The sequence below is a fragment of the Ailuropoda melanoleuca genome, chromosome 16 (genome assembly GCF_002007445.2).
Source record: "Ailuropoda melanoleuca isolate Jingjing chromosome 16, ASM200744v2, whole genome shotgun sequence".
Lineage (NCBI taxonomy): Eukaryota > Metazoa > Chordata > Mammalia > Carnivora > Ursidae > Ailuropoda > Ailuropoda melanoleuca.
In genome coordinates, this window is record NC_048233.1 from 66,480,490 (window position 1) to 66,506,821 (window position 26,332).

General features: G+C 49.7%; 1 protein-coding gene across 5 annotated transcripts in view; it reads left to right on the forward strand.

Annotated features, from left to right (window-relative positions):
• Nucleotides 1-26,332, forward strand: part of PRR5L (proline rich 5 like) — a 70,366-nt gene that overhangs the window by 3,188 nt on the left and 40,846 nt on the right. For 4 of the 5 annotated variants that reach the window (XM_034646601.1, XM_011233914.3, XM_011233912.3 and 1 more), the window contains exons 2-3: nucleotides 16,312-16,587; nucleotides 17,993-18,073. In XM_034646601.1, the coding sequence (XP_034502492.1) occupies nucleotides 16,424-16,587; nucleotides 17,993-18,073 (245 nt within the window). In that variant the 5' untranslated portion in view covers nucleotides 16,312-16,423. Of the gene's footprint in view, nucleotides 1-2,646; nucleotides 2,964-16,311; nucleotides 16,588-17,992; nucleotides 18,074-26,332 lie in introns of all 5 variants that reach the window. The other variant, XM_034646600.1, reaches the window with a different exon arrangement.

A 26,332-nucleotide genomic window follows, 5' to 3' on the forward strand; every position in this document is an offset into this window, starting at 1 on the left:
TGTGCAAGATTTAAACCCTCTATCTGTAGAAAATGGGATTATTAGGGCTTTGTGGATTTCTTAATTATTTTCCTACCCTCATTACTTCCTGTGGTCATTCCTTTTGTAGAGCCCTTGTACAAGATCAAGTGTACTGAAATCTTTCTTGAATTGCAGCCTTTTCCCTTCTAATGGTTTTTGCAGGACTAGACCAATACAGAATTGATTTGAGAAGTAGGGTGTGAGCCCCTCTGAGAGATCCTTACTCTGTTTAATGTTTGTCATTAAAAATTTCTTCCCTAGAGCTGCCTCTCTATATGCAAATGTTAAAAGTAATGCTTATAGACTGTATTATTTGTTAACAAGTCAGTGTGAATTAATATCTCAATTGCTGAAGGTTGAGAATACAGTATTTTGGGGGATTTTGTGCTGAGTTAGGAATTTGGGAACAGAGAGAGTGATATCCTGATAAGTAGAAGGCAGTGTTTTATAAGGGAAGAGACCACTTTGGAACTGGGAAGGAAGTTGGGCGTATAAATGATGCCAGTATAAATGACGAGACATCAGAGGTGATCTTGAGTTAATGAACATTTTTCTCAGGGACTGGGGATCCAAGGTTTGCTTTGAAACTTGTACAGTTAAAACAAACAAGCCGACATATTTCTTGGGCAGCTGTCATGAGCCAGGTACAGCTATGGTGATGTCATTTGAGCCTCTCAGCAACCTGAGCAGGGGAATATTCTTTTTCCTATTTTAAGATGTGAAAACAGAGGCTCAGAGAGGTTAATTCCTTTCCTGACGGAACAGCCATTAACTTAAGCACCTTGTGCTTTCCAGTATGTTTTGATATCTCCCCTTGAAGGCCTTCCGTGAAGAATCCAGGGTGCCAAGTACTCAAGAAAGTCCTGGTGGTTCACATGGAAGTTTCTGGATCAGAAGTGGATACCCGAGCAGTGTGGGAGCTCTAAAAATGAGGGGATAGGAGGTGGGTGAGCAGTGGAGGAGCTGAAGGGACCCTCTGGGTAGTCCTTACTCCATGGAAGAAGGAGAGAGGCTCTGCAGAGACTTTGAGTTTAGAGAATTACGAGCCTTGGCCTGGCAGGGGATGGCTGTCACACTGTAAAGCAAGACCTGGCAATTGGCATGCCACGTGAGTTGCCCAGAGGGGGAGAGTGGGGCAGGAAGGACCCCCATCTCCTCCCTCAGCTTACCTTCTGTTGTGATGATGCTTGGTAAGACTCCCCAGTTTATAGGCAATATAAATTAGGGAGCTCTTGAGACCTGTTTCCATTTTAATTGGACTTGGCCTTTTGTGCTAATAATCATCCAATCTCTGTCTTTAAATATTCTTTTCTTATGCTNTCTCTGTCTTTAAATATTCTTTTCTTATGCTTTGCCAGTTTATGGCCTTTGTAGATCAATCCTTGGATTTCATTTAGAGGAGAGAGAGGGAGGGGAAAAAAAACAGCCAAGGTTAGCGATTACCTAAATTGGATTAAGTTCTGTCTAGCAGCGTTTAAAGAAACGTTGCTTGCTCTCTAATTACCATCAACTAGGAATTTAAACGGTCTATTAAATTTAAGCTGACTTTTTTTTTTTTTAAATACACGATAGTTCTAGTTCTAACATATTCTGGGATTTTGAAGGCTTTTTTATATTCTTTAAATGTGTAGAGGGCGTTCTCTTCCTCCCTACCTTTGGAAATACTACATTTCTGTAACAGGATAATAAATGATGTTTTTATATACTGGCTTCATTGCAAAGCTGAAGCTCCTAGCCAGGTACATTCGACTCTGTCAGCCTCTGGAAAGCAAGCCGGTGAACTGAGTTCTTTGTCGGAAATTTAGGGACAGCTATGTGAAGCGTTTTGGATGGAGTATGACTCGCTCCTTTATCTCTGTAGTAAAAGGATAGGCCTATACTGAAAATCAGCCACCTTTGCTCTGTGCTGGAGCTTTGAATCAAAAATCTGAGTGTTCTTTATCAAAGGGGGTGGTGTGTGCGCTTTCGGGGCTGGGACTGGGGAGCCATCAAGGGTATAACCACGAAGGGCATGACCCTGAGAGACAGCGCCTCACTTGCCTGGTCCTCTTCGGGGCCCTGGTGTGCTGACGGATGACCTGTGCCCAGAGGGTTTCAGAGAGCGGTAGAACTTACCAAGGTTTCTCCTTCTTTTGACCATGCCCCATGGGAAAATATGGTCAACATTTACCCCGGCCACTGCCCGAAGAGCCATCATGCGTGTTTGTACAATTTATTTTGCATAGAATCATATGCTACCTAAAAGCATGTATTTACCTCTCTAGGCTTTCATTCTCCTTCCTTCTCCTCAATTTTGGGGTACAGATATAAGATTTTTCTAATGCATTCGTCGGTGTCTTGGTTTCGTGTTAGCTGGTTGTCAAATGCCAGCAGCACCCCCAGTTTCTTGCTCCTCCTTACCTGTTACAGAACTTTCTCTGGCTTGGCTGGTTCTTTTTGACCCGGGCTGAGTTCTGTGTTTGGTTGAAGGCATCTGTGACAGCTGTTAGGTTTTTTGGTTTTAAGCAAATACTAGGGATTAAGGGACTGCTTGGGGCTCCTTCATTCAGGAACTAGAGTATATGTCAGCTTGAGCTGAGCCTGGAAGGATACCGAGACGAGCGTTTGTTTTTGTCTTCTTTACAGGGACTGGGGGCAGGAATCCAGCCAGGGCTGTGATGTGTGTGTGTGTTATTCTGAACTGAGCTGCCTCAGACCCTGTTAAAACCTGCTTGTGACCTCAGCTGCGTAAATCCTCAATGGAAGCCCATTAACGCTTGCTGTCTAATTCCGCATACTCCTTTGGAACTGGTTCACTGTCGTTCCCCAGATGTCTTTGGGGGACACCACGTCAACTGGTGCCGTCATTTCGGGGAATTCTGCTGTGGTGTGCCAGCTGCCGGAGTCCCCCACTGTGGAGCTGCGTGACCCCTTTCACTGTAAAGTATCTGGAGGCAAAATTGGTGGGTAAACAAGGTAATCCTTTGCAGTGTTCTGAGAAAAGCTTTAAAAATTCTTGACCAACAGGACAATCGAGGACTTTCAAGTCGCTCCGAAAGGTGTCGGTATCAACTTTGCAGAGAGGGGAGCTGTTGAAGCAGTCCCTGCCGTGGCCTTAACTGGCATCTTGGAGACAACACGCGTCAAGGAATTGAGATCCGGAATCTGATCTCGACTCTGCCATGGGCAAGCTGTATGACCGTGGGCAAGTTGGTCAGTTGCTCTGGGCCTCAGTTTTCTTAACTGCAAAGTAATGGGATTGGTCCACCGCTGTTTAAAGTATAAAAATTAGGAGACTTGATATCTAAACTTAAGGTTTCCAGCTTAAAAAAAAACAAAAACAAAACAGAAACCAAAACGAGTGGACTCTCTTAACACGGTGGTGTTCCTTGCCTCCGGCCTGCTAAGAATCGAGATTGCCATCCCGGCTTCAGGCCTTCTTGTCTTTGCCTTTAATCACGATTGAATTCTTCTTCTCTCTCTCTTCTTGTTTCTTTGTTGCTGGTAGGGCTACGTCCGGCTTGTCTTTGTGTTCAGTTAGTAGGTGCTCACGAAATATTTGTTGAAATGTGATTTTTTCCATCCTGTCCTTGTCTGTCACAAATGAAAAAGGATACTCAAGCTTCTGAGGGGCTTACCTATGAAACTTGGGTTTCCTTCCCCACATTTCCTTTCTGGGCTCCAGCATCCATGTTCTTCAGAGTGACTGGCAAGAAAATGGAGAACCTGTGTTTTTCACTTGACCTCTTAATAGCTTTGCCTTGTGACTGGGAAAGGTGAATTACCCTTCCGCCTCAATCTTGTCTCCACTGCCCATCTTCAATTACAGTTGTCAACTTGCATTCATAACATTACTTCTGGGTGTTTCTGGCGAGACCCTGAACCCCGTGGAAGCAGGTGGTTTATTCTTCCTTACCCTCTATGCTTCCTCTTCTCAGATCCTGGTACACGCTGGACCTCCTAATGTTTGGTTGTTGAATGAACTTGAAGTGACCCCATGACCTCTGTGAAGTGATCAGATCCCAGGGCCTCTTTAGTTTTCTGAGTCTTTGTTCTGTGCTTTCTATACTTGGCTGCAGGACACGGAGAGAAGTTTCCTTTCCCTCAATCCCGTTTTCTCTTGAAAAAGCGTCTCACCCTGTTCTTACAGTGGGAGGGTGAAGCTCATTTTTAACCAACAGCACGAGTTAATCCGGAGCATATTCCCCACACTGAACATTCTCGTTGTCTGCCAGACAGTAGCATTTGGAGTGCTGTGTCACCCAGCAGGGTTTGAGATGGTGGATGTCAGAAGTCTAATTGCTCACGTAATGGTCAGCCTCCGCGACCGCCTCTGTCTAGACGTTCGGGTTTATCATCTGGAAGGCCCCACAGCATTGCTCTGGATGGCATTTACGGGCCACACCCTCACAATTTGCACTCCAAGAAACCCGATCCTTAAAGTGGGGCTCACAGATGAGTAAATAAGATGTGTGGTTATTCCCCACAGTTTTGCTTGACTTGTACCGAAGGAGGGGATTTTTTTCTGGTGATGATACAGTGGTTTGCAGGCCAGGGTGAGGGTGACGATGTGATGAAATAATTGAGGCTAACTGATTGGAATCGTCAGTGCTTTGAGTGCTCCGGGCGCTGAGAAGGCACGGCTAAGCAGAGAGAAGCACTGGGGTTTGTGTCCTGTTTGCCCTAATATTTACTGTTGCCTAAATTCACATTCTCAAGACTCTTCTGTCTGCATCGGTTTCCAGTGGAGCGCTGAGAAAGTTGTCTCCTTCTTCCTGTGGCGCCTTTTCCATAGTCTGAACTTGACCCTTCGCATTTTCTTGTTTGTGGGAGTGTGTCTGTCCCTCGGCTGGCGCTTTTCCCCTAAGAGCTGCGGAGAAGTCACACGGCTCTGTAGTGGGCACCTCTCCTGGGCCCTGTCTGTCGGCTCCGCTCACCTGCACGCAGACCCAGGATTCCTGGCCCACGTGGCCCAGGTCCACGTTCCCGCGGACAGTCATACTTAGGCCGCAGTTCAGTCATCCGGGGAGAGAATTTTTCTGGTCCCGCGGCAACGGGAAGGCTGCTCTGCCGGGTGGCCTGGAAGTCCATGTGTCATTCCACCATTCAGAGACATTTACCTTGTATGGGCCCAGCACTGTGCTCGCAGCAGGCGATGGCAGGGGACGAGACAGGCCAGGTCTCAGACTTTGAGGAACTTACATGCCATCGGGGCTCGTCAGTGAACAAGTAAACAAACAACGATGACCTCACAAGCTGGTAAGGGCCCTGAGAAAATGAAGCCTCCTTCCTGGGAGAGAGAGTGTGCTTGCAGCCCGGAGCACATGTCCCCGCACTGAACATTCCGTTGTCTGCCAGACAGTAGCATTTGGAACGCTGTGTCACCCACCAGGGTTTTAGATGGTGGATGTCCAGGCCAGATGTTCCGGCCAGGCCAGAAGCTGGCGATGGTGCGCATGAAAGGAAGCCACGGGTGGTGGTCACATCTCAGCTCTGCGTGTGGCAGACATAAGTATTGCTAAAACCACAGCAGTTAGGAGCTCAGGCCCTGGAGTCGGGTAGGATCTGACGCTCGGTCCTTTTACTAATCTTCTCACTTTGGACAAGTGAATCCCTGTGTGTCAGTTTCTTCATCGGGGACATGGGAAGATTAAACCTGCCTTGTTAGTTTCGAGTGGAGATGAACCGAGATGCTAGACACAAACAGAGGCGTGGCACCGTCCTGACCCTTGTGGCCGGCCCCGATGAAAGCTAGGATAGTCTTTTCAGTGATTAAAAAGAGTAAAAGAGTCATGGTCAGGGATTTATTTACAGAATGGTTTCAGCACTCTTGAATACCCACTTCTGACTTGGTTTCCGTCTGGTGGGCTGGGGTGGGGCGTGTGGGGTCAGATCTAGCTTCCTGGGTTGGCTCGGTGGGTCCTGTTGGCCGTGGGTTTCTTCTTGGGATCCTCCGCACGCTGCCGGCTTGTCCTGTTGGAAAAGTGTGTGTGCGTGTGTCTATAATACGAAGGGGAGCTCGTCTTTTCAGTGCGGAGTCAGTGATGGGGTAGGACTGAGATAAGACGGCTGATAGTTGAGAGGCTGGTCAGCTAGCTGTTGTGGTGGGTGGGGGCTAGTTCTGGACTTGTGCTGTGTCGGGAGTCCTCTGCTGCCTCGTCTCTCAGAGGTGCTCAGTTCTGGAGGGCCGTCAGGGTAGGGGCCGAACGGAGAGCTGATGATGCCGACGTGCTCATGGCCACCAGCTAGGCCACATTCTTTTCATCAGCTGTTAAGCCAGCAGACCTCAGGAAGGGAAGTGACTTGCCCAAGCCCACAGTGGCTGGTTTGTGGGGGGTTACATTACACCTGATGGGGGCCACGGGGAAGGGTGTGAAAAGGCTGGTGGTCATAGCTGGGATGGGATAAAATAAAGGTCCCAAACCTCTATGTTAGGGCCCCTAAAGGGCACGTCTGCTTGGTGAGTTTGTTGCCAACACTTAAATAAATCACATGATTTCGCATTTTAAAAAACCTGGATTTTTGGCATCTCTTGGAAAATTCAGATCTGGCAAAACTGAGCTTGTGTCCTGAGGTGGCAAAAGTCAGATTGGACTGAGTGGTGCCTGCCTCCTGTAGCCCGGGGAGGGTCCGGCCCCGTCTGTGATGTTCCACAAAGTGTAGCAAGTATGCGACACATGGTGCTAAAAAGGAAAGAAGTCGGTCTTCCTGTCGTTTTCTTTTTTTCTAGGGTTTTTCTGACCCGTGTGTCCCTGTATGGGGCAGCTCCTGTTGTAGAATAAATGCTGAAGAAAGAAACTTGTGTCAAACTAACGAATGAACTATAATTGCTCACTTAGTTGGGATCAGAAGCCAAGTTAGAATCCTCACTTCTTCCAAGCAGCTGAGTGACTTTGAACAAATCAGTAACCTTTATGTTTAATTGTCTTTCTTTATCGGGGGTAGGGCAGGCATCACTGTTGTTTTTACTGATGTATTTGAATATGTCGTACATGTTCATGTTTCAGAATTCCAAGGTGCAAACAGGTTTGCAGAGAAAAGTCTTCCCTACTGTGCCCCTGTCGCTCAGCCCTTTTCCTTGGGGGAAACAGGTGTTCTCAGTTTCTAGGTTGTCTTCCCAGAGATACTTTATGCAGTGCAATGAAATATGTAAATTCTTTTCGTCTTCTTTTACTTAGATGGTAGCATAATATACACACGATTCTGTGTTTAGCACACTTTCATGCAGATGGGAGGGCATGCCAGTCAGTATATAAGGCGCTTTCCCGTTCGTTCTTACAGCTGCATAGGATTCTAGCGTGTGGGACGCCCCATAGCCAGTCCTCTGTTGCATTTAGGTTATTTCCAATCTGCTGCTGTAATAAAGAAGGCGGTGGTAAAAACCATGGTTATGTAAGTCATTTGACATGCCTAGAGTAAAATTTCTGTAAGTAGAATTGCTAGGTCAGAGAGCACAGCCTTTGTCCCTGAGGCAGATCTTGTCAAATTTCCGTTCCTCGCAGCTGCCCCACGCTGCTCTCCCTCCAGCAATGTGTGAGAGCGTCTGTTGCCCCATTCCCTACTCATAGGTCATCTCTTGGAACCTGCGAGGGTTTTGTGAAGAACCCAGTGTGTTATGAAATATTAACAGTAGCTGTAATTTGGGGGGGGGCTTGGATGTGCCAAAGCTATGATCTAGGTTATTTTGTGGAGATGCATATACCCCACTCTTTTGAAGACGAGGATGTTTTTTTTTTTAAGATTTTATTTATTTCTTTGAGAGTGAGAGAGATAAGAGCACAAGCGGGGGAGCAGCAGAGGGAGAGGGAGAAGCAGGCTTCCCACTGAACAGGGAGTCTGACGCAGGGCTCCATCCAAGGACCCTGGGATCATGACCTGAGCCGAAGGCAGATGCTTAACTGACTGAGCCACCCAGGCGCCCCTGAAAGATGAGGAAACTTTGAGTCATTTACTTAGGTCACCCAGCTAATCAATTGTAGAGGTTGAATTCAGACCCAGAGCTGTCGTATTTCAATATCAGGATATTTCATATGGTAAAGCCTTGTGTAATTTTGGGTGCTGGTGTTCTCAGCTGACAGGTGCGCACAGTTTCGTGTCTCTCGGAAGTAGTGCCTCTCATGTGGCTGGTTCACGTGCTCCTTCCTCAAGTGTCTACAGAATTCCTGCACTGAACTAAGCACCTGGGAACAAGATAGACATAGTCCCTGCTCTCATGGACCTCACAAAAATAACAAGAATGAATTCTGTAGTCCTTTATTGAGTGACAAGACAACAAAGGGGGTGAGGAGGGTGTTTTATTGGGGTCATGTGATCTAATCAGGAGTGAGGGGAAAGAGAGCTCTCTGAACAAGTGAAAGACAGGTGATAAAGGGTCCCTGGGTTTGAGCCCGGAGAAGTGGATGGGAAGTATTTCACACAGGGGGCATAGTACGTGCAAAGGTCCTGGGGCAGAAAGAATAGGTAGTGTTGGAAAATGAAGGAAGACCAATGAGCTGGGGTACAGAGTGGCAGGAGGTGAGGGTATGAGGATGGGGTTTGGGGATTTATTCTGACAGCTGTGGGAAGCCTTCGACGGCATGGAAGCAACAAAGTGACATGGGCACCAAGGGCTCTGGGCAGTTCCTGTCATAAGCTGTATGACCTCAGACTAGTTAAACATTGGGTGTATTTTCTTCTCTGTAAGGTGGGGATGGTAACAGCACACAGAGGCTTTCACACATTTTGACTATTACCTACAGCATGAAATACACAACTTATTTAGACTCTGGGCACATGAGCACAGGTGTGATATACATATGTCCCCAAGATGCGACGCACTGATATTTCCTGTCGTAATCTATTTAAGGTTTTGGCTGAGACCCCCTAAGTTCATTGTGGAAATAGTGAGAGAATACGGCGAGTGTGTGTGTCACGGCGGGCCCTCGGTAAGTGGTGCTGTCACTCTCCTCATGGGTCTTGTCATCAAGAGGATTCTGGCAGCGACTAGAGCCGACTGGTCAAATCCTGCCGGCGCTGAAGGACACTGGCTCTGCTTGTCCTTGTTCAGGTCCCAGGGAAGGAGCTGCACGCCAGGTCTCTTGACTGCGGGAGCCTCTGAGGGGGACGTGTCAATTGGGCAGCCTCTACCGTTTCCCTGGGAACTGGCTTCTCCTTGTTTTCTGGGCGGTCACCTCCGACTGTGTTTTCTTGGTTTTCTTTGCCTTCTTTGTTATTTACCCTCAGAATGGCTTTTTCCTGGAAGCCTCAGAGTCATTATAAGCCACTCACTTCTTTATTTTAAGTTGTGCCATGGTTCTACTTCCCCTTTCAGAGCTCAGGGCTGGAGGCTGAGTGGAATTTATTTGCATTTCCCACTAAGTGCACTCCTTCCTCGGCCGGCCGCTGGGCTGGCCTGCAGGCCTGTCGCCACACTCCCCTTGGCCTGGCCCTGGGCGCTGGGAGGAGAACTCGAGGCGCCACGGGTTTTTTTCCCTCCAAGAAACCTATCTTGGATCCTGTGTGTGGTTTTCAAAGAAATCCCTGTGCAGTGAGCCAGGGGAGAAAGGCCAGTGAGGATACCCGGTAACCCTGTAACCACCACAGCCCTTCCTGTGTCCAGGATCCCAGCTTTCCAGATAACTTAAGCACCCACAATGTCACCATTTAAATCATTTTAGAAGCACATGTCTCTAAATGTTAACTGCATTGGTCCTCACAGGAGAACACCCACCAAAACACGGGTGTCTTTCATTCTGAGACATTAGGCAAAGAGTTTTGCGTGACAATGATGATGGTGGTTGCGGCTGAATTGTGTGCCCTCCAGCTTCGTATTCAGAACCCAGCTCCTGGTACCTTTGAATGTGACTGTATTTGGAGGTAGGGCCTTTAGAGAGGTGATGAGGGACACCTGGGTGGCTCAGTTGGTTAAGTGTCTGCCTGGCTCAGGTCATGGACCCAGGGTCCTGGGATCGAGTCCTGCATCAGGCTCCCTGCTCAGCGGGGAGTCTGCTTCTCCTTCTCCCACTGCCATTCCACCCCGCCCCACCGGCTTGTAATCTCTGGCTCTCTCTCTCTCTGTCAAATAAATAAAATCTTTAAAAAAAATTAAAAAAAAGAGGTGATAAAGTGAGCCTGTTAGATGGGCCCTAATCCAGTCTGACTGGTGTCCTTGTACAAAGAGGAAATTTGGACACACACAGAGAGGTGAATGTACATAGAGGGAGGGCCGTCTGAGGACACAGAAGAAACGTGGTGATCTGTAAGCCAAGGAGAGGGGCCTCGGGAGAGACCAGCCCTGCTGACACCTTGATCTTGCCATTCTAGCTTCCAAAACTATGAGGAAATTCATTTCTGTTGTTTAACATGTCATGCAGGCTGTGGTCTCTGGTTACAGGAGCCTGAGCAGGCTAATACAGGGGTGGTGGTGGTGGTGGTAATAAAAATAAATAGTACGTAGCATTTATTAAGCACTTGCTATATACCGGGACTATTTCAAGCCTTACTTGAGTCATTTCTTTCACCCCTCATAGCAATCCTGAGTCATCTGCCAGGTCACACAGTAAGTGATGGCACTTAGCCTGGTGTTGGCACCTTTGCTCAGAACCTTCACTGCACCTGTGTGTCACCCCTGATAGTCCTGGATCCCTGCCAGGCACTTCACAGATATCTGTCTCATCGCCAGAGCTCTCCAAAGTAACTCTTTCTGTTCCCCTGTTGTCAGACGTAGAGACTGCGGTTCAGAGTGGTCCAAGGCCACACCGTGAGTATATTTGTTTCTTGTGGCTGCGATAAGAAATTACCACAAACTTGGTGGCCTAAAGCAGCATAAATGCATGCTGTTGTAGGTGTGGAGGTCAAAAGTCCGGAAGCAGGTGTCGCAGGGCCGCACCTCCTCCAGGGGCGCTGTGGGAGAATTGATGTCTTTCTCCTTCTGGCTGCTTCTGTGGCCACTGGCGTCTTCCGCATTCGTGTTACGAGGATACATGTCATGGTATTTATGGCCCACCTGGAAAGTCCAGGATGAGCTTCTTCTGTCGAGATTCTCAATGGAGTCACATCCTTTGCCGTCTAACATAATATTCACAGGTTCTGGGGACTCAGAAGTGGGTACGTCTTTGGGGCAATGGTTGTTCCGCCCATCACAGTCAGTGAGCCACAGAACGCACCGTGATGCCGGGGCTTGCCTGATTCCGAAGCCACTCGGGGCCACTCATCCGTGGGAGCTACGGTCATGAGACGTCCCAGTTTCTTTTCTGCAACACTGTTTCTTTTTCTTTTTTTTTTTTTTTTTAAGATTTTATTTATTTATTCGACAGAGATAGAGACAGGCCAGCGAGAGAGGGAACACAAGCAGGGGGAGTGGGAGAGGAAGAAGCAGGCTCTAAGCGGAGAAGCCTGATGTGGGGCTCGATCCCACAACGCCGGGATCACGCCCTGAGCCGAAGGCAGACGCTTAACCGCTGTGCCACCCAGGCGCCCCTACAGCGCTGTTTCTGTCAGAGGCACAGGGTCCCTGAGACTGGCGGATATGCTCACGCTTTGCAGGAACAAAAAACCAGAAATTCCCAAAGTACCCATCCACTGGACTGCTTATGTCAAGTATGGTATCCCCTAAATGGAAGGAGGAGACCGTTAAAGATAATGAAGTCGATGGGTCTACGGTGATAANGTCAAGTATGGTATCCCCTAAATGGAAGGAGGAGACCGTTAAAGATAATGAAGTCGATCGGTCTACGGTGATAGGGGAAGATAGCCACGATGTCTTAAGAGGGAAGAACAGATGACCCGTCTTCGTTCAGATATTGTGTGGACACGTGTGTATGGCATTAAAGATGACACGAAATTAAAATTCACTTCCTCAGCCACATTAGCCCGGTTGGAAGCGCTCACTGGCCACACATCTCGCAGCTACCACCTTGGACAGCACAGATTTGGAACATTTCCGTCCTCTCAGCACGTTCCGGGCAGAGAGCTTCTCGACACCAAGTGGCCAGAGTGAGGCCTTTTTCACTTTGTATGTTATAGATTTATGTGCGTGTTTACCTTTTTTATGAGCAACAAGTAGGTGTGCTGTTATCAGAAAAAGAGGAACACGGGGTTTCTGAGGTAACATCCTCTTTCTGAAGCAGGTGGGGGTTTATCACTATCTAAGATACGTGTGTGTGTGCGCGTGTGTGTGTGTCTCCTTTTTACATATGTTGCATAAGGAACATGTTTTAAAATATATAGGGGAAAAAAGAAGAATTTCCTGGCAGGACAGGCTCGAGGTTGGAAGACTCGGGGCGGGATCTGCTTCCCTGCCCCAACTGCCTCCCAGCCATGGCCAAATCAGGTAGCCTCAGTTTCCTGATCTGACAGGATCCCCACTCGACCTGCCTTGCAGGGTTAGGGTAAGATTTACAAGTGTGGTGATGTGTGGAAATGCTCTGAAACTGAGGGATGGCCACATGGAGGTGAAGGGTCAGTAAATAAGTGTGTTGCCCGAGGTGGGAGGGGGCAAGGCCTCAGCACTCCGTGACCACCATGGCAGCTTGGAGGCCTGGTGTCCTCCTGAGCGGAGTGTTTTCCAGATGTCACCGAAGTCACAAGAAATGGGGGGAAGTGTTGCTGTATTTCCCCTGCTGTCATCGCTTGGAGATTTAGAAATAACAAGTTACTTATTTAACAAGCACTTATATAGCTGTTTGCTGTTTGCCACGGCCTGTCCTCTCTAAGTGCTTTACAAATACGTACTCATTTTATCCTCTTATAATGCTGAGGTAGTCACCGTTAGCATGCTCATTTCATGCAGAAGGATGTCAAGGCTCAGAGAGGTCAAGTAACTTACACAAGGTCACACAGCTTGTAGGAAATGGGGTGTCTAACTAAGGCAGTCCGCACTTGCTCCTTTCTTCCCTTTTCTTCACGGCTCCTCTTTCTCCCGTCAGATGTGGTCGTAGGGTTCCTTGTGTCCATGTGTCTGTCGCAGGGGCGTGAGATTTAAACTTGGATATGAAATCTCATGAGTGGGTGTTCTTGACTGACATGGTAGCTTCTGGTTCCTGGCTGAGTTCAGTAGCATGACAACGTGGGGATAGGCTATAGAATTAGGTCAGTCTGGACACCAGTCGTCAACCTGCCACCTGGCTTTGTGACTCTGGCAGATTACTTTGGTCTTCAAGTGGGGTTTTGCAAGGGTGGTAAGTTCATCTACGGTGACGGTGCTTGGCACCATGGTAGGCAAGCTGTGGGTGCCTCGTGAGTTCCTATCCTTCCCTCATCTGTGTCTTGGGCAGTGAGCTTAGGCTTGAGGATACAGAGACGAGTAAGTGCCGTCTCTTTAAGGAGGTTATAGAATGGCCGAGGTGGGGCCTGGGGAACTTTCTAGATGGGGAGTCGGGGAACCTGAGTTCTAGCCAGTGCCGGCTTTCCTACCTCAGAGACACTGGACAAGTTGCTCTGCTCCTGTGGGTGTCACTTTGGTCATCTGAACATGGCAGCCCCATCTGTCTTACGTTCTGATTTGTCGTGGTGAGGTCAGGACCAGCCTGTGCCTGGGGGCCAGTGCGGTGGTAGCAGGTGGATGTGGGGGGGAGGGGGCGCCAGCTTTTGCCTTCAGGCTGCTCCTGTCCATGCTGCCAGTAGCCCCCCCTCCGCAGTGCTCTGGGGAGGCCTCCTGACTCTCTGGAAGCAGGAATGGTGGAAACAAAGGCAGTTTCTGATGGTCTTGCCCGTCGGGGTCTGAGGGTGGCAGGTCTTGCAGGTGAGAGTAGAGTTGGAGGCAGTGGCTTGTTGTGTCTCTCTGCGGCCAGTGACAGGGTGGTGGGAGCTGCGCTCATCTTTCTTTGGGTTGAGAATTATCCTTATTTAAAGGGGGGCTGCAGGCGGATGGGGCTGGCCACCCGGGTGCCTTGCTGGATACGCACCCGGCCTGGAGCGCGAGGCCTGGGGGCTGCTGACTGAGCGGTGGAGGGGGACAAGAGCCAGCCCCGGGGTCCTCCGTGTCACCCAGCCTCCTGGGGTGGGGTGGGGAGTGGCTGTTTCAGCAAGAAGCTGGGAAGTAAACACCTGGATGGTCTGTTCAGCTCACCTTCTGCCTTCCTGTACAAGGGCCCCTGAGTGGGAGACAGCTCTGTCACCTCAAGTCTCATGCCCTCGTCAGAGCAGTTAATATCCTGTAATTACACGGATGTATTGCACTTAGCGGCCCCTTTAAAGAACGGCAGCAAAATGCATCCTCTTTTAATAGTGTGACCTTTACCGGGCAAGTGAAATCCCAAAGCCAGGGCTCCATGGTTTTATTTCTTCTTTGCCTCATCCAGTGATTTGCAAAGATCTTTCCAAATTCCAGGGCACTTGTGTAGTCGTTGAGACTCGGGAACGGAGCAGGCCTATTTTGATTTCTGCGGTATGTATTGATAAATTTTAGTCACTGTGGGTTCATCCTGAGAAGCAGGGGGAGGGCCAGATGGAGTCCCACATCAGGCTCCTTGCTCAGTGGGGAGCCTGCTTGTCCCTCTGCCTGCTGCTCCCCCTGCTTGTACACTCTCTCTCTCTCTCCCTCAAATAAATAAATAAAATCTTAAAAAAAAAAAAAAGAAGAATCTGAGACTGAAATGACAGGAACAGAGGTGCTGCGGAAAGCGAGCTTTGGGTGTGCCGTTCTGCTGGGTGCGTCACACGATTGTGTCTTCTCTCATCAATCCTGCGCGGTTGGCGCTGCTACTGGCCTTGGACTCCTGGACTCCATGTGCCCCAGATCATGCCGCTGGGGAGGGGCCTGGTTAAGACTCGAACCCAGGTTCACTCTAAAGCCATTGCCATTAACCACAAAGCCATAAAGTCCTGGGAACGGCTCAGGGGACAGTGTCCTTGAACCCAGCCCTGTAGGGTAAGTTAGATTTAGATAAGCAGAGAGGAAAAGGAAGGGAATTCTGGGCAAGGGTAGCAGTAAAAATAGTCAGAAGCTAGGGAGAGGGAAGAAGCATGGCGTGGAACCGTGCCTGCAGGTTGTAAGCTCCACAGGGCAGTGACTACATTGCCCAGAGCCACCAGTGTATCCCCAGGACCTGGGTGAGTGAGTGGTGCCTAGTGTGCGGTCAATAAATACTGCTTAAAAATAGAACCACCCTATGATCCAGCAATCGCACTACTGGGTATTTACCCCCCAAATACAAAAATGCTAATTCAGGGGAGCACACGCACCCCTATCTTCATAGCAGCATTACCTACAATAGCCAAATTACGGAAGCAACCCAAGTGTCCGTCGATTGATGAATGGATAAAGAAGTTGTGATACATAAAGACAAGGGAATATTACTCAGCCACCAAAAAGAATGAAATCTTGCCATTTGCAATGACAAATGGAGCTAGAGTGCTAAGCGAAATAAGTCAATCGGAGAAAGACCGGTGACATACGATTTCACTCATATGTGGAATTTAAGAAAACAAATGAGCAAAGGAAAAATAAAAGAGAGGGAGGCAAACCGAGAAACAGACTCTTACCTATAGAGAGCAAACTGATGGTGACCAGAGGGGATGTGTGTGTGGGGGGGTGGATTAGGGAGTGCACTTTGTCACGAAGAGCCCTGGGGGATGTGTGGAAGTGTTAAATCACTATATTGTACACCTGAAACTAACACTGTATGTTAACTACTGGAATTAAAATTTATAAAAAAAATAAAATCAGGAAAAGAATATTTATTGTGTGTATGAATACACACTTGTCTTCTCAGTAGACCTTGAGCCTCTTGAGGGCAGGGGTTATGTCTCAGAAATCTTTGGATTCTCCTCAGCTCCCAGTGGTGGCTAAACAATGAACACTCAGTGAACATGTTCTGATGGAATGAATGCATGAACGGCAGGTAAGGGATGGTGAGATGTGCTTAAGTGAAGAGGCATTGATGCTTTGGGAAATACTGAGCAATACACGTAGGCTGGCATGCTAAGGGCAGATCATGGAAGGTCCTTAGTGCTAGAAGAAGGAGCACCTGTGTTCTTTTTGCAGCACTTTTTAAAAAACCATCTCTGAATACACAACATTGCAGGGTCTGCAGAAACCCAGCCAGTGCCCAGACTTTGCTGTTTATAGGAAACCACAGTCCAGCACAGCTTAGAAATCACTTTTCTGTAGGATTGCCTTGACCTATGCCCGTTGTTGCTGCCTTCCCACCTTGGGGTAACCAAAAAGAGACCTGTAAGAACGCACAGATGGGAGCTGGTGGGGTATGGATATTAACTGCAGGGTCCTGGAGTCATTTTTAAAATAGTATGGCTGGAAAATCCCAGCCAGCCTCCTCTAAAATGATCTGCTCATCCTGGGAGTGTTGAATAAAAACTGTCCTCTCTTTTCAGGTGTTGGTTTTAAGAAAGCCTGAGCGCCAGAGGACAGCCCTGGGAGAAGCCCTTCCTGTGGGCACTTGGAACCTTCTGGTCCACAGGAGAAGGCGTCCCCTCACCTGGACTTATGACCCGCGGCTTCGTCCCCAGTCTGCCTGCTGAGTTCCACAAGATGGGCTCCTTCCGTAGGCCCAGGCCACGTTTCATGAGCTCCCCGGTGCTCAGTGATCTGCCCCGATTCCAAGCAGCCCGGCAGGCTCTGCAGCTGAGCTCCAACTCAGCCTGGAACAGGTAACGGGGGGCCCATCATCGTGGAGTAGAGGGCTCCCATAGGGCCAGAGCAGGGCCTGGGGACTGGCTTAGCTTCTGCTCCTGTGAGAGCTCTGTTCCAGAAGGTCGTGATTATATACGTCTAGGCAGTTGATGAAGACAGCACGTTTTCCTGTGGACGATGTACCCGCTGGCGTCCCTAGTTTGAGGAGAGAGGAGGTGGGCCCCTGGGGGCCTCTGGGCTATCGGAGTCAGTTACCCAGCCTGGGACAGTTGGATTGGAATTCAGAGTTACTGTTCATGCTCCCTAGTCACACCCCAGAGTATTCGAGTACCCAGGGGTGGGGCTGTGTAAGTAACCTCAAGACACCTGTTCCCTCTCCGGGAGGATGAGACATGTATCTGTGAAAAGCCAAATATAAATCTGGGACTCCTGGTACCTGTGAACCACAGGTGGATGGGAAAGAAGATGCCACTCTTGTATACGGTGTCTGGCCGACGTTTTGTACACCAAGCATTGAATAGAGACGGAATCAGCACTACGTTTTGCATCCTTGTGGGCTGCTGTTTTTCGTATCTAGCAGTTACTCTTTGGATGAATTAAATGCATCATTATTTTAAAGCCATTACTGGATTCTTTGTACTTTGAATCATTTTGGATTTTCTCATGAATGCACAACTCTTATGATGGGGGTGAAGAGGGGCTCTGACATGTTTTGCTGTGAATGGATCTGTGTTCTTTAAAAAAAAAAAAAAAAGACCTGAGATCCTTGATAAAGACAAGATTGTTATCTGCTCCTTGCTGAAATATTGGGCTGGTGCCCCAGAGCATGTGGAGTCAAGACTTAATTGTGGCCCCTCCAGGGACTAACCCCCTCCTGCCTGTACACCTCACAGGAGGGGAACGGAAGAGCTAAGAGAGGCAAGCCTCAATGAAACTCTTCCAAGGTAACCCTATCAAAAAGGCAAGGAATTAATTATTTCATATCAGCCGCAGGCATGCAGGCTGCCCTGTGAGGACAGGGACCTCCTAAGTGAAGGAACCCCAGGCACTGTTGGCATCTGCTTGCTGCAGACACAATTTTGGATCCCTCCAGGCCCAGGGTCCTGAGAGCAGATCCCACCATCTGCCCTTCATGAGTGCTGCTTGCCAGCAGGGCCGACGGTGAGGCCAATGAGGAACACTGGCTCACCTTTGAGAAAGTTGGGGAAGAAGGGCTGCTTTTGAATCTTCTTGGCCTCAGTCTTCCTTTCTCTTCAAGGACCGTGGGAATAAAATGATGGATTTCCAGGGATGGAAAACGGGGCCATGTTTGTGCCATGGGCTCTCTGGCCCTTGCACCTGCCTTTAGCCCTTAGCTGCTTGTTGAGGTTGCCCTAGGCAGGCAGATCCTCTAACGAGGGCTTGTTTCCATTTCCCTTATAGTGTCCAGACTGCCGTGATCAATGTCTTCAAAGGGGGCGGCTTGCAAAGCAATGAGCTCTATGCACTGAACGAAAGCATCAGGTACGTGGATGGGCCATTTAGGGGCCATTTTCCCCTGCGGGCCTGAGCTGTGGCAGGAAGGGCTACCCCACCGGGAGGCTTAGCTTAAAGTTTTTGCCTGCTTGGTTCTTGTTGCTGTTGCTTCTGTCAACTTCTTCTGGGTCATATGGCTACTAAGTTCTGAGACCCTTATCTACCTAGACTTCTGATCCACGGAGGGTTCATCCATTTATTCCTGTGTGTGGTATCTGTAGGGGGGCACCCAGAGGGATTGATATATGGCAGATATCACATACTCTGTGAATCTGTATTGTGCCCTGCTTAACCGTTAGGTGCCATATTGGGCAAGATGGCCTTGTGGTTGGAGCCAGATTGCTTGGAATTCTGTTGCCCTTGTCGCTTTTACCAACTTAAGTGACTTACCAACTTCTTTGTGCCTCAGTTTCTGTGAAAAGGGATGGGAAATGTACTTACTTCCATAGGATTCTTGTGAAGATTTAAATTGAGTTATTGTATAAATGACCTGTTAGGACAAGGTCGGAGCTCACTAAGTATGGGGGCTCTTACGCCTGTGTGTGTTGTTGCTGTCATTACAGTTAAGTTTTGGCGATACAACCCTCAATAAGACGTGGTCCTTGAGGGGTTTCTTGTCTTTGAGAATCTTCCCAGTAGTGTCAGCTTTTCAGAAATTTATTCACTCCTTCAACAAATATTTGAGTGCCTCCTTATTGACCAGGCACTGGAGAGACAACACTGGGCAAAGACCGAGGTGGACCCTGCTGTCCTGGGATTTATATTCAGTCAGGGAGATCGTCCTTGGTCAACTACTCATACCTGTAAAGTGTAAGAGTGCTGCTATGACAGCTGCTCTGAGGAAAGCATGTCCGTATGACTCGTTCTTGCCGAGACCGCGAGTGACGTCCTACTTGTGCTATCTTCTGGAGGACCAGTGGGAATTCACCAGGTGAGACTGCAGGTGCAAAGGTCCTGTAGCGGCAGTGAGCAAGAAACCAAGAAAAGGCCCACATGCAGAGAATACCAGAGGTTGGGGGGGTAGTATGGTCGGGTTCGTGTTTTGGTGACACGAGGGCAGCGAGGCAGGCAGGTCCCAGAGCTCACAGGAGGTTGCACATCAGGCCTTTTAATGCCCTGATGTTCTTTCCTGTCTGGTGTGTTAAGTGCAGAACATCAAGGCATAAGACCCAACCCTGGAGTTGGTGGAACAATAAACAAGGCCATGATTTGGGTCCTGTTTACATTTAGTGAAGACCTGTGTTAAGGGTCAGTGACGTGTTTTAAGAGCTCTGCTTTCATTAGGGGCGCCTGGGTGGTGGAGTCGTTAAGCGTCTGTCTTCGGCTCAGGGCGTGATCCCAGCGTTCTGGGATGGAGTCCCACATCAGGCTTCTCCGCTAGGAGCCTGCTTCTTCCTCTCCCACTCCCCCTGCTTGTGTTCCCTCTCTCGCTGGCTGTCTCTCTCTCTGTCAAATAAATAAATAAAATCTAAAAAAAAAAAAAAAAGAGCTCTGCTTTCATTAAAATCTTTAGGGCTGAGAAGTAAACTGAGGTGTGTTGAATTTCTATCCAGGAGCTTGAATTTCGCATAGTAATTACATGAATATGGGAAGAGTCAGTACAGCTTGTCTAGCCGAAAGCCTCCTTTTACAGAGAAGGAAACTGAGGCCCCATGAAGTCGAGTGACAGGGGCAAAGCTGGGTCAGCCAACCCCTAGGTTGCAAGAACTCTGTTTTACTCCAAGAACTAAGGTCCTGGCCTCTCCGAGAGGGTTCTTTAGCTCACAGTGGAAGTATAAATAAATAAAACAGTGACTCAGAAACGTGCTAATTGTTCCTCACTTCGGGAGACTGATCCTGAAATGGTAGTTAAAATCTTTGTTCCTGGGCAGCTAGGAAAAGTACTGGCCGCGGCAGTTTTCACCAGCCTTTTCTCCCCAGGGGGTTGTTAACTCAGAAGCCTTCAGGTGCCAAGCGCGTCTTCTGAATGCGTGAGGCTGGCCTGGGTGCAGGGAGGTGAGAGTTCACCCTCTGTGGAGAGGGGATTGCGGATTGCCCTGGCAGGACATAGGGCTGGTGACATGTCAACCGATTTCTCAACCGGAAATTAAGACTTTTATGTGAAATTTCCTGGCTTTTAAATGTTGATAAATAATCTGAATTTCCCCCAAACATTAGTACAGGTCAAACAAAACACATCTGTGGGCTGAATGTGACCGGGAGGCCATCCGTTGACAAGAGGAGCCCCAGCGTGCGTGAAGGCGTTGCTGATGGAGGCTGTCCTAGCACTAAGACCGCATGAGTGGGGGTGGGGGAAGGGAGCTGGTCTGGAAAAGCACTGAACACCTTTCATGTACGTCAGCCCATTGGACCCTCCTCACAGCCCTGTGAGGCAACCATTGTTCTCGTAGTGTATCCATACACTTGTGGATAAGAAAAATAAAATAACTCTCATCCAAGTTCTCCCAGCTATAGAGAGGGTGGAGTCGGGGTTTGAACCCCTGTCTCAGCCACCTGTGTTAGTTTGCTCAAGCTGCCCTAACAGATGCCCCAGACTGGGTGGCCTCCACCCTAGGCATTTACTTCTCACTGTTCTGGAAGCTGGGAATTCTGAGGTCAAGGGGCCAGCAGACTCGGCGCCTGGTGAGAGCCCAGTTCCTGGCTGCCTGCTCACTGTGTCCTCACAGGGCCTCCCCTTCGTGTTCCAGCAAGCTCTCCGTGTTCCAGCAAGCTCTCTGGTTTCTTCTTCTAAGGTCACTAATCCCATCTCGAGAGCCCCACCCTCATGACCTCATGGAAACCTGATAACCTCCTCAAAGCCCCATCTCGAGCACACAGGGAGGGCAGGGCTTTAACACAGGAGTTTGGCAGGGACGCGGGTCGGCCCGGGGCAATACCTATGCTCTTCGTACCGTGTTGTACAGTCAGACGTTTTAGGCTGCAAGAAAGGTGAAGCGGATGGTCTTGGTCTTCTGCCTTCCTTTCACAAGGCCTCTGGGACCCCATCTTTCATCATGTGCTGCGATTCTTAACACCCCTCAGAGAAGCATGACACTCCCCTCCCCAACACTCCCTTCCCGTGTTGAGTCTAGGGGGTGGGGGGTGGCTGGCTGTTCCTTCCTATGTTTTGAGCAATTTTCAGGCCGGGAGAAATACGTGTGGTTGGGGTTTGACACTGATTGCCCAGATGTGACTTGAGCCCAGAAGAAGTCAAAGCTGTCAAAGACCACAGAGTTCCAGCTACCGACGTTCTGGGCCTTCTCTCTTCTGGCCTCCTCCAGGAGAGTGGTTAGAATGCAGATGGGTTTTCATATCACAGACACTCAGAGTCCAACTCAGAACGCGCAAGGCCTGCCGGGCGTATGTGTGACCTGGTCCCGCTGGAGTCAGGTGAGCTGGCCTGCACGCGCGCCCACACCTGCAGGTGCCTGCATGGGGATAAAGTGTCCCTCGTTTCAGCAATTAAAATGCCAGAACAGACCTGCCACTGTCTGGTTCACCTTTGCGTAGACATTTGGGTTTTGATTTTCCTTTCCTTTTCTCTTTTGGAAGCAGGTCCATAAACCCGACAGGGTTGCGGCATGCCCAGTGAGGAGGGTGTATGGGGAGGGGCAGGGGCACAGGACAATAGGAATGTGGGGAAGAGAATGTGGAAAGAGAGAGGACCAGTGATTCTCAGGCCCACTTTGCAATCAGCTGTGATAGGCCTTTGGGCCAGAGGATATGTACCAGGTCCAGAAGAATTTTGTAACTTGTTAAGAGAGTTGCGTTCGGATTCAGAGAGACTGGGAATCAAGATTAGACTCGCTGTGTGACCTTGGGCAAGTTACTTTGTTTTTCTCTGTCTCTGTTTTTTTCCTTCTGTAAAATGGCGATAATAATAGCATCGGTCTCATGGTGCTTGGGAGGGCTAGATAATGCTAAACACGCCATGAGTGCAGGGTCCAGTGCCTAATACATGTTAACCATGATTATTCCTATCCCTGTGAAGTGTTCGTGACAATACAGTGATAAAGGATGGATGAGTACCATGTATGAGAGCACAGGGCAGGGTGGTGACTCGCCACACGGATGGTGAGCTCACTTCGAATGAGAGAGGTCCAGGACGGGCTCCTCCAAGAATGTGCTGGACTTGAAGTTTGGGTGAGGCTGAGTCCTTACAAGGAGCCAGCTGTTTGTCTTTCCTGCAGAGAAAAGAACGAGAGGAAATGACTCTGTCAGTTCTCCATTCTTCTCGTGCCAAACGGTAATAAACTTTGATGGATTGTCCAAGTCCAGAATCAAAGTCGAAATCAGTGTCCCCAGGTTACCGCGGCCAGCCCTGGCCGCCTTTCTAACGGTGGGGCTAGTACATGCCCGGGAAATGTGCATTCATAGAAACATGGGTGGATGCAAAGGGTGACAAGGAAGATAGAGGTTTTATGTAACTAGGTTTTATAATGCAGTCAGTACGGACAACTGGTCTTTCGGTCATCGAAAATGAACTCCAGTTTAAATTTTAGCAGGTAGACTTTAGGGGTAGCCATGAGGAAGACCCTTGCTAACAATGGGCAAGTTCTAAAACACGTTATTATTAGATCAAGAGAAGGATGTGGAGACCTTTTAAGAACAAATTCATCAGGACTGTCACACCTCAATAAAGCAGCAAATTTTCCCCCAAATAAATCAGGGCATATGGTCAGTCAGTATGAAGACTGTAAATCAGAATTGCCTGAGAAAGCAGGACTTGCTTGTTGTCATTTCCCTAAAGGCAAGAAAATGACCTTTTAGAATAGACCTGTTCTAGGAGATCCCCGGTCCTCACAGTCTACGACTCTGCCTGCCCTAAAATTCCATCTTCCCTGACTGGGGCTGGTCCTGGATGTCCTCTTGGTTTAAATTCTCTGTGGGGCATCGATGTGGTTTGTAATACCATCCCTAGCCTCAGTGCTGATGTGGCTGCAGTTTGGCAGTGGGGACGCATCTGGGTCTGAGGTTTGGGTTTCGTGAGCTCTCCCAGAAACAAGAGTGGCTGAACTCCCTGACACCAGGGGCGCCTGGGTGGCACAGCGGTTAAGCATCTGCCTTCGGCTCAGGGCGTGATCCCGGCGTTATGGGATCGAGGCCCCACATCAGGCTTCTGCTGTGAGCCTGCTTCTTCCTCTCCCACTCCCCCTACTTGTGTTCTCTCTCTCGCTGGCTGTCTCTATCTCTGTCGAAAAAAAAAAAAAAATCTTTGAACTCCCTGACACCAGAGCACGCTTGTCCTGAACATTCTTGACTCTACCGATGGTGTGTGACTACGAAGGGTTAGGAGAGTGTGAGAAACCTGTGATTTACATCGACCAGTTCTTATAAGAACCATGCACGTGCTTTCACTTTTTGATTGGTAGGGGGCTGTGTGGAGGGAGAGGTCAGAGGTCACTGGTTCTTTCACTCCTGGCATCAGTGGATGCTGGTGGATGCTGTGCCGGATACTGGGCTGGGTTTGGGCGATGCTGTTGAAGTAGGTGGTTGCAGCTCTTGGGGAGCTGCCTGCAGGGCGAGAGCGGGGCCCTGCACATGCAGTGATGTACCACGTCGTAAGTAGGGTGCTAGCAGAATCCACAGTGCCGCGGAGTGCAGGAGATGGGCACATATAATGATTTGGGGGAAGGTGAAATCTGGAGTTGAAATCTTGACATCTGGAGGATGAGCAGGTAAGGGTCAGGCGGGAAGGGCAACTGAGGATGTAACCTCCTTGCAACTACTGTCTCCATGCCCTCCCACCTCTGCTCCTCCCCAGGAGGATTTTTTTTCTCTGCAGAAATGAATGCTGAGAGGCGAGGTTTCCGGAAACCAGAGCTGAGCGATCTGCAGCTGGCCTGAGGCAGGAAACTCACATTTTCCTTCTCTCTCCAACCACGCTGCTTCTGTCCTTGCTGGGAGGGAGGCGGCGTGGAGGAAACCCCAGAGATTTTCAAGGAAAGAGGAGGTTCCAAGAACTGTGCTTGATCTTTGACGGGGCTGCGTTGAAACGCCCTCCTTCTGAGTCATTTGGGCTGCCCGCCCCCCCCAAGGGAAAGGCACCTCAGGTTTTCCCATCTCCGTGGGGGAGTCTGTTGATGGTCCTGGGACCCACCGGGGGAGGGGCTGGGAGGAGCTAGGAAGGAGCAGAGTCTGGATGCGGCCCACGGGCTCGCTGAGGTGATGATGACAACAGACATTGTGTAGTGTTGAGTGCGCGCCGGGCTCGATTCTGAATGCTCGACCCATGTCCGTTCTTCTAGCACTCACCACAGCTCTGAGACAGGTACGGTACCCCCGTCTTACGGATGAGGGCATAGAGGCACGGCGAGCTGGGACAACACGCCCAGAGTCGCACAGCTGGTTAGTAGCCATGCTGGGATTTGAACCCGAGCCCCCTGTGTTCCTAAACACCTAGCAAGTAGGCGGGCGAGAGGCACGCAGAGCCCGCGCTGTCCAGATCTAGGCCTCACGTCCCTGGGCATAGATTTGATACCAGATCCTGAGGTTGGTGGGGCATTGTTTTCTGAGGATCCTATTTTGGGAAGGGCTCAAGGTGGAGTCTCCTTTCCGCCCAGGTGGCTCTGCCCGAGTATATGTTGTTGTCCCTGTGTCTGCTCTGGTTGATAAACACACTTGACTTTGGGGGCAGGAAGAGTAGTGAGAGGGAAGTGATGAATCGGAAACCTCTGGGGCTGGCCCGTGTGGTGGTGGTTGGCCTGCCCAGTGTTTAGAAACATGGGTATCTCCCCTGAAAATCCAGGCCTTTCTGGAAAGTTCACATCGGGTAACACTGGATGTGTAGTCTGGGCTGGGAACTGGTCAGGGGGAGCCAAGCCTGGCTGCTGGCTTTTGAGGAGCACACTGCAGCCCCTGCTGTTCATGCCCTCCCGAGCCCCTCACCCACCTTACCTGCCCGTCCCTGTGAGCGTGTGGGGCACCATGGGCTGACTTGGGGGTCGGCCTCATTTTGAGTGAGGATCCGCATATATGGCCCTGGGCAAGGCTCTGAGGATAAATTCCTACCACGGAGGTATTGATTGGAGAATTAGCATTGCTGCATGCCAACTGTCCAGCATCGTGCATGTGACATAATTAGGTCAGGGGCACCTGGCTGGTTCAGTCGGTAGAGAGTGCGACTCTTGATCTCGGGGTTGTAAGTTCAAGCCCCACATTGGGTGTAGAGATGACATAAAAATAAAATCTTAAAAAAAAAAAGAAAGCCAATGGAAGCTGTTTGTTGGATTTCCTCCATCTTTTTCACTGTCCTCTCTGCCACCCACTAGGGTGCCGGAGAACCAAAGGTATGGGAGTTCCCTCATTTTACCTGACTCATGGACACTGCCTCCAGTGGGCCCCAATAAAATGGACCCAAGGAGGAAAGGGGCATTTGCATGTAAGTGCTTAAAGATGCCACCTCCTTAAAATATGTCCCGTTGCAGAAGTGAGGGAGGTGATCTTTGGAGGAGTTAGCAGTCAGGTTGGGGGGTCAGGTTGGAGGGATACTGACCAGCAACAGTATGAGGAACAGGGCCTGGATCATGAGGAGGTCGGGTTGGATCCTGCCAAGGCACCAGCTGGGAGGGCCTGAGTACTTGGGGCAGCCCCTAGTTGCCAGATGACACGGAAATATTGAACAACTCATCTGGCCGTCCTGACGGATGCTGGGGAGCCATGAGCCCTGTGATGCCTGTCTCCAGACTGCTGCATCCTCCCCTGGGATTTTGCTGCTCTGGGTCTTTCCCCGTGTGCCCGGGAGATGGTGGCTCGTACCCGAGGTGGTTTCTCACCATCCTCTGGGCCACTCCTGCACCGCCTGCCCCTGCGGGGTCTCTGTGCCTCTCTACCAGCCAGGATCTGGCTCCGGCCCGGCCTTGTTTACTCTTCAAGTCCACAGAAGTGGGAAGTTGAGTTGACAAGACAGTGAGGGGCGAGATGGCGGGTCTGTGTAATAACAGGAAATCTTGTCATCTGGGGTGGTGTCTCGCCCAGTCAGCCTGGGGGGTGGGGAGAAGGGGTGAGATAATACAGACCAGTGAGCGGTTCCCCATTTTTTCCCTATTGTGGCCTTTCTGGCTTCTGACTGAACTTCGTGCCCCGTTTCCCTTTTGGGTTGGGTCCACATGAGCGTTCCTTTGCCATTACTCCCAGGTCCCCACTTCCTTCTTCCAGCTCAGTGGCTGCTGCTGCTGGCGTTAGCAGCAGGATTCTGTTTACAAACGAGGCCTGGTGTGGAAGCCCCTATATGTGACGCAGGTGAAGCCGGAGCCCCGTACGCTGGGA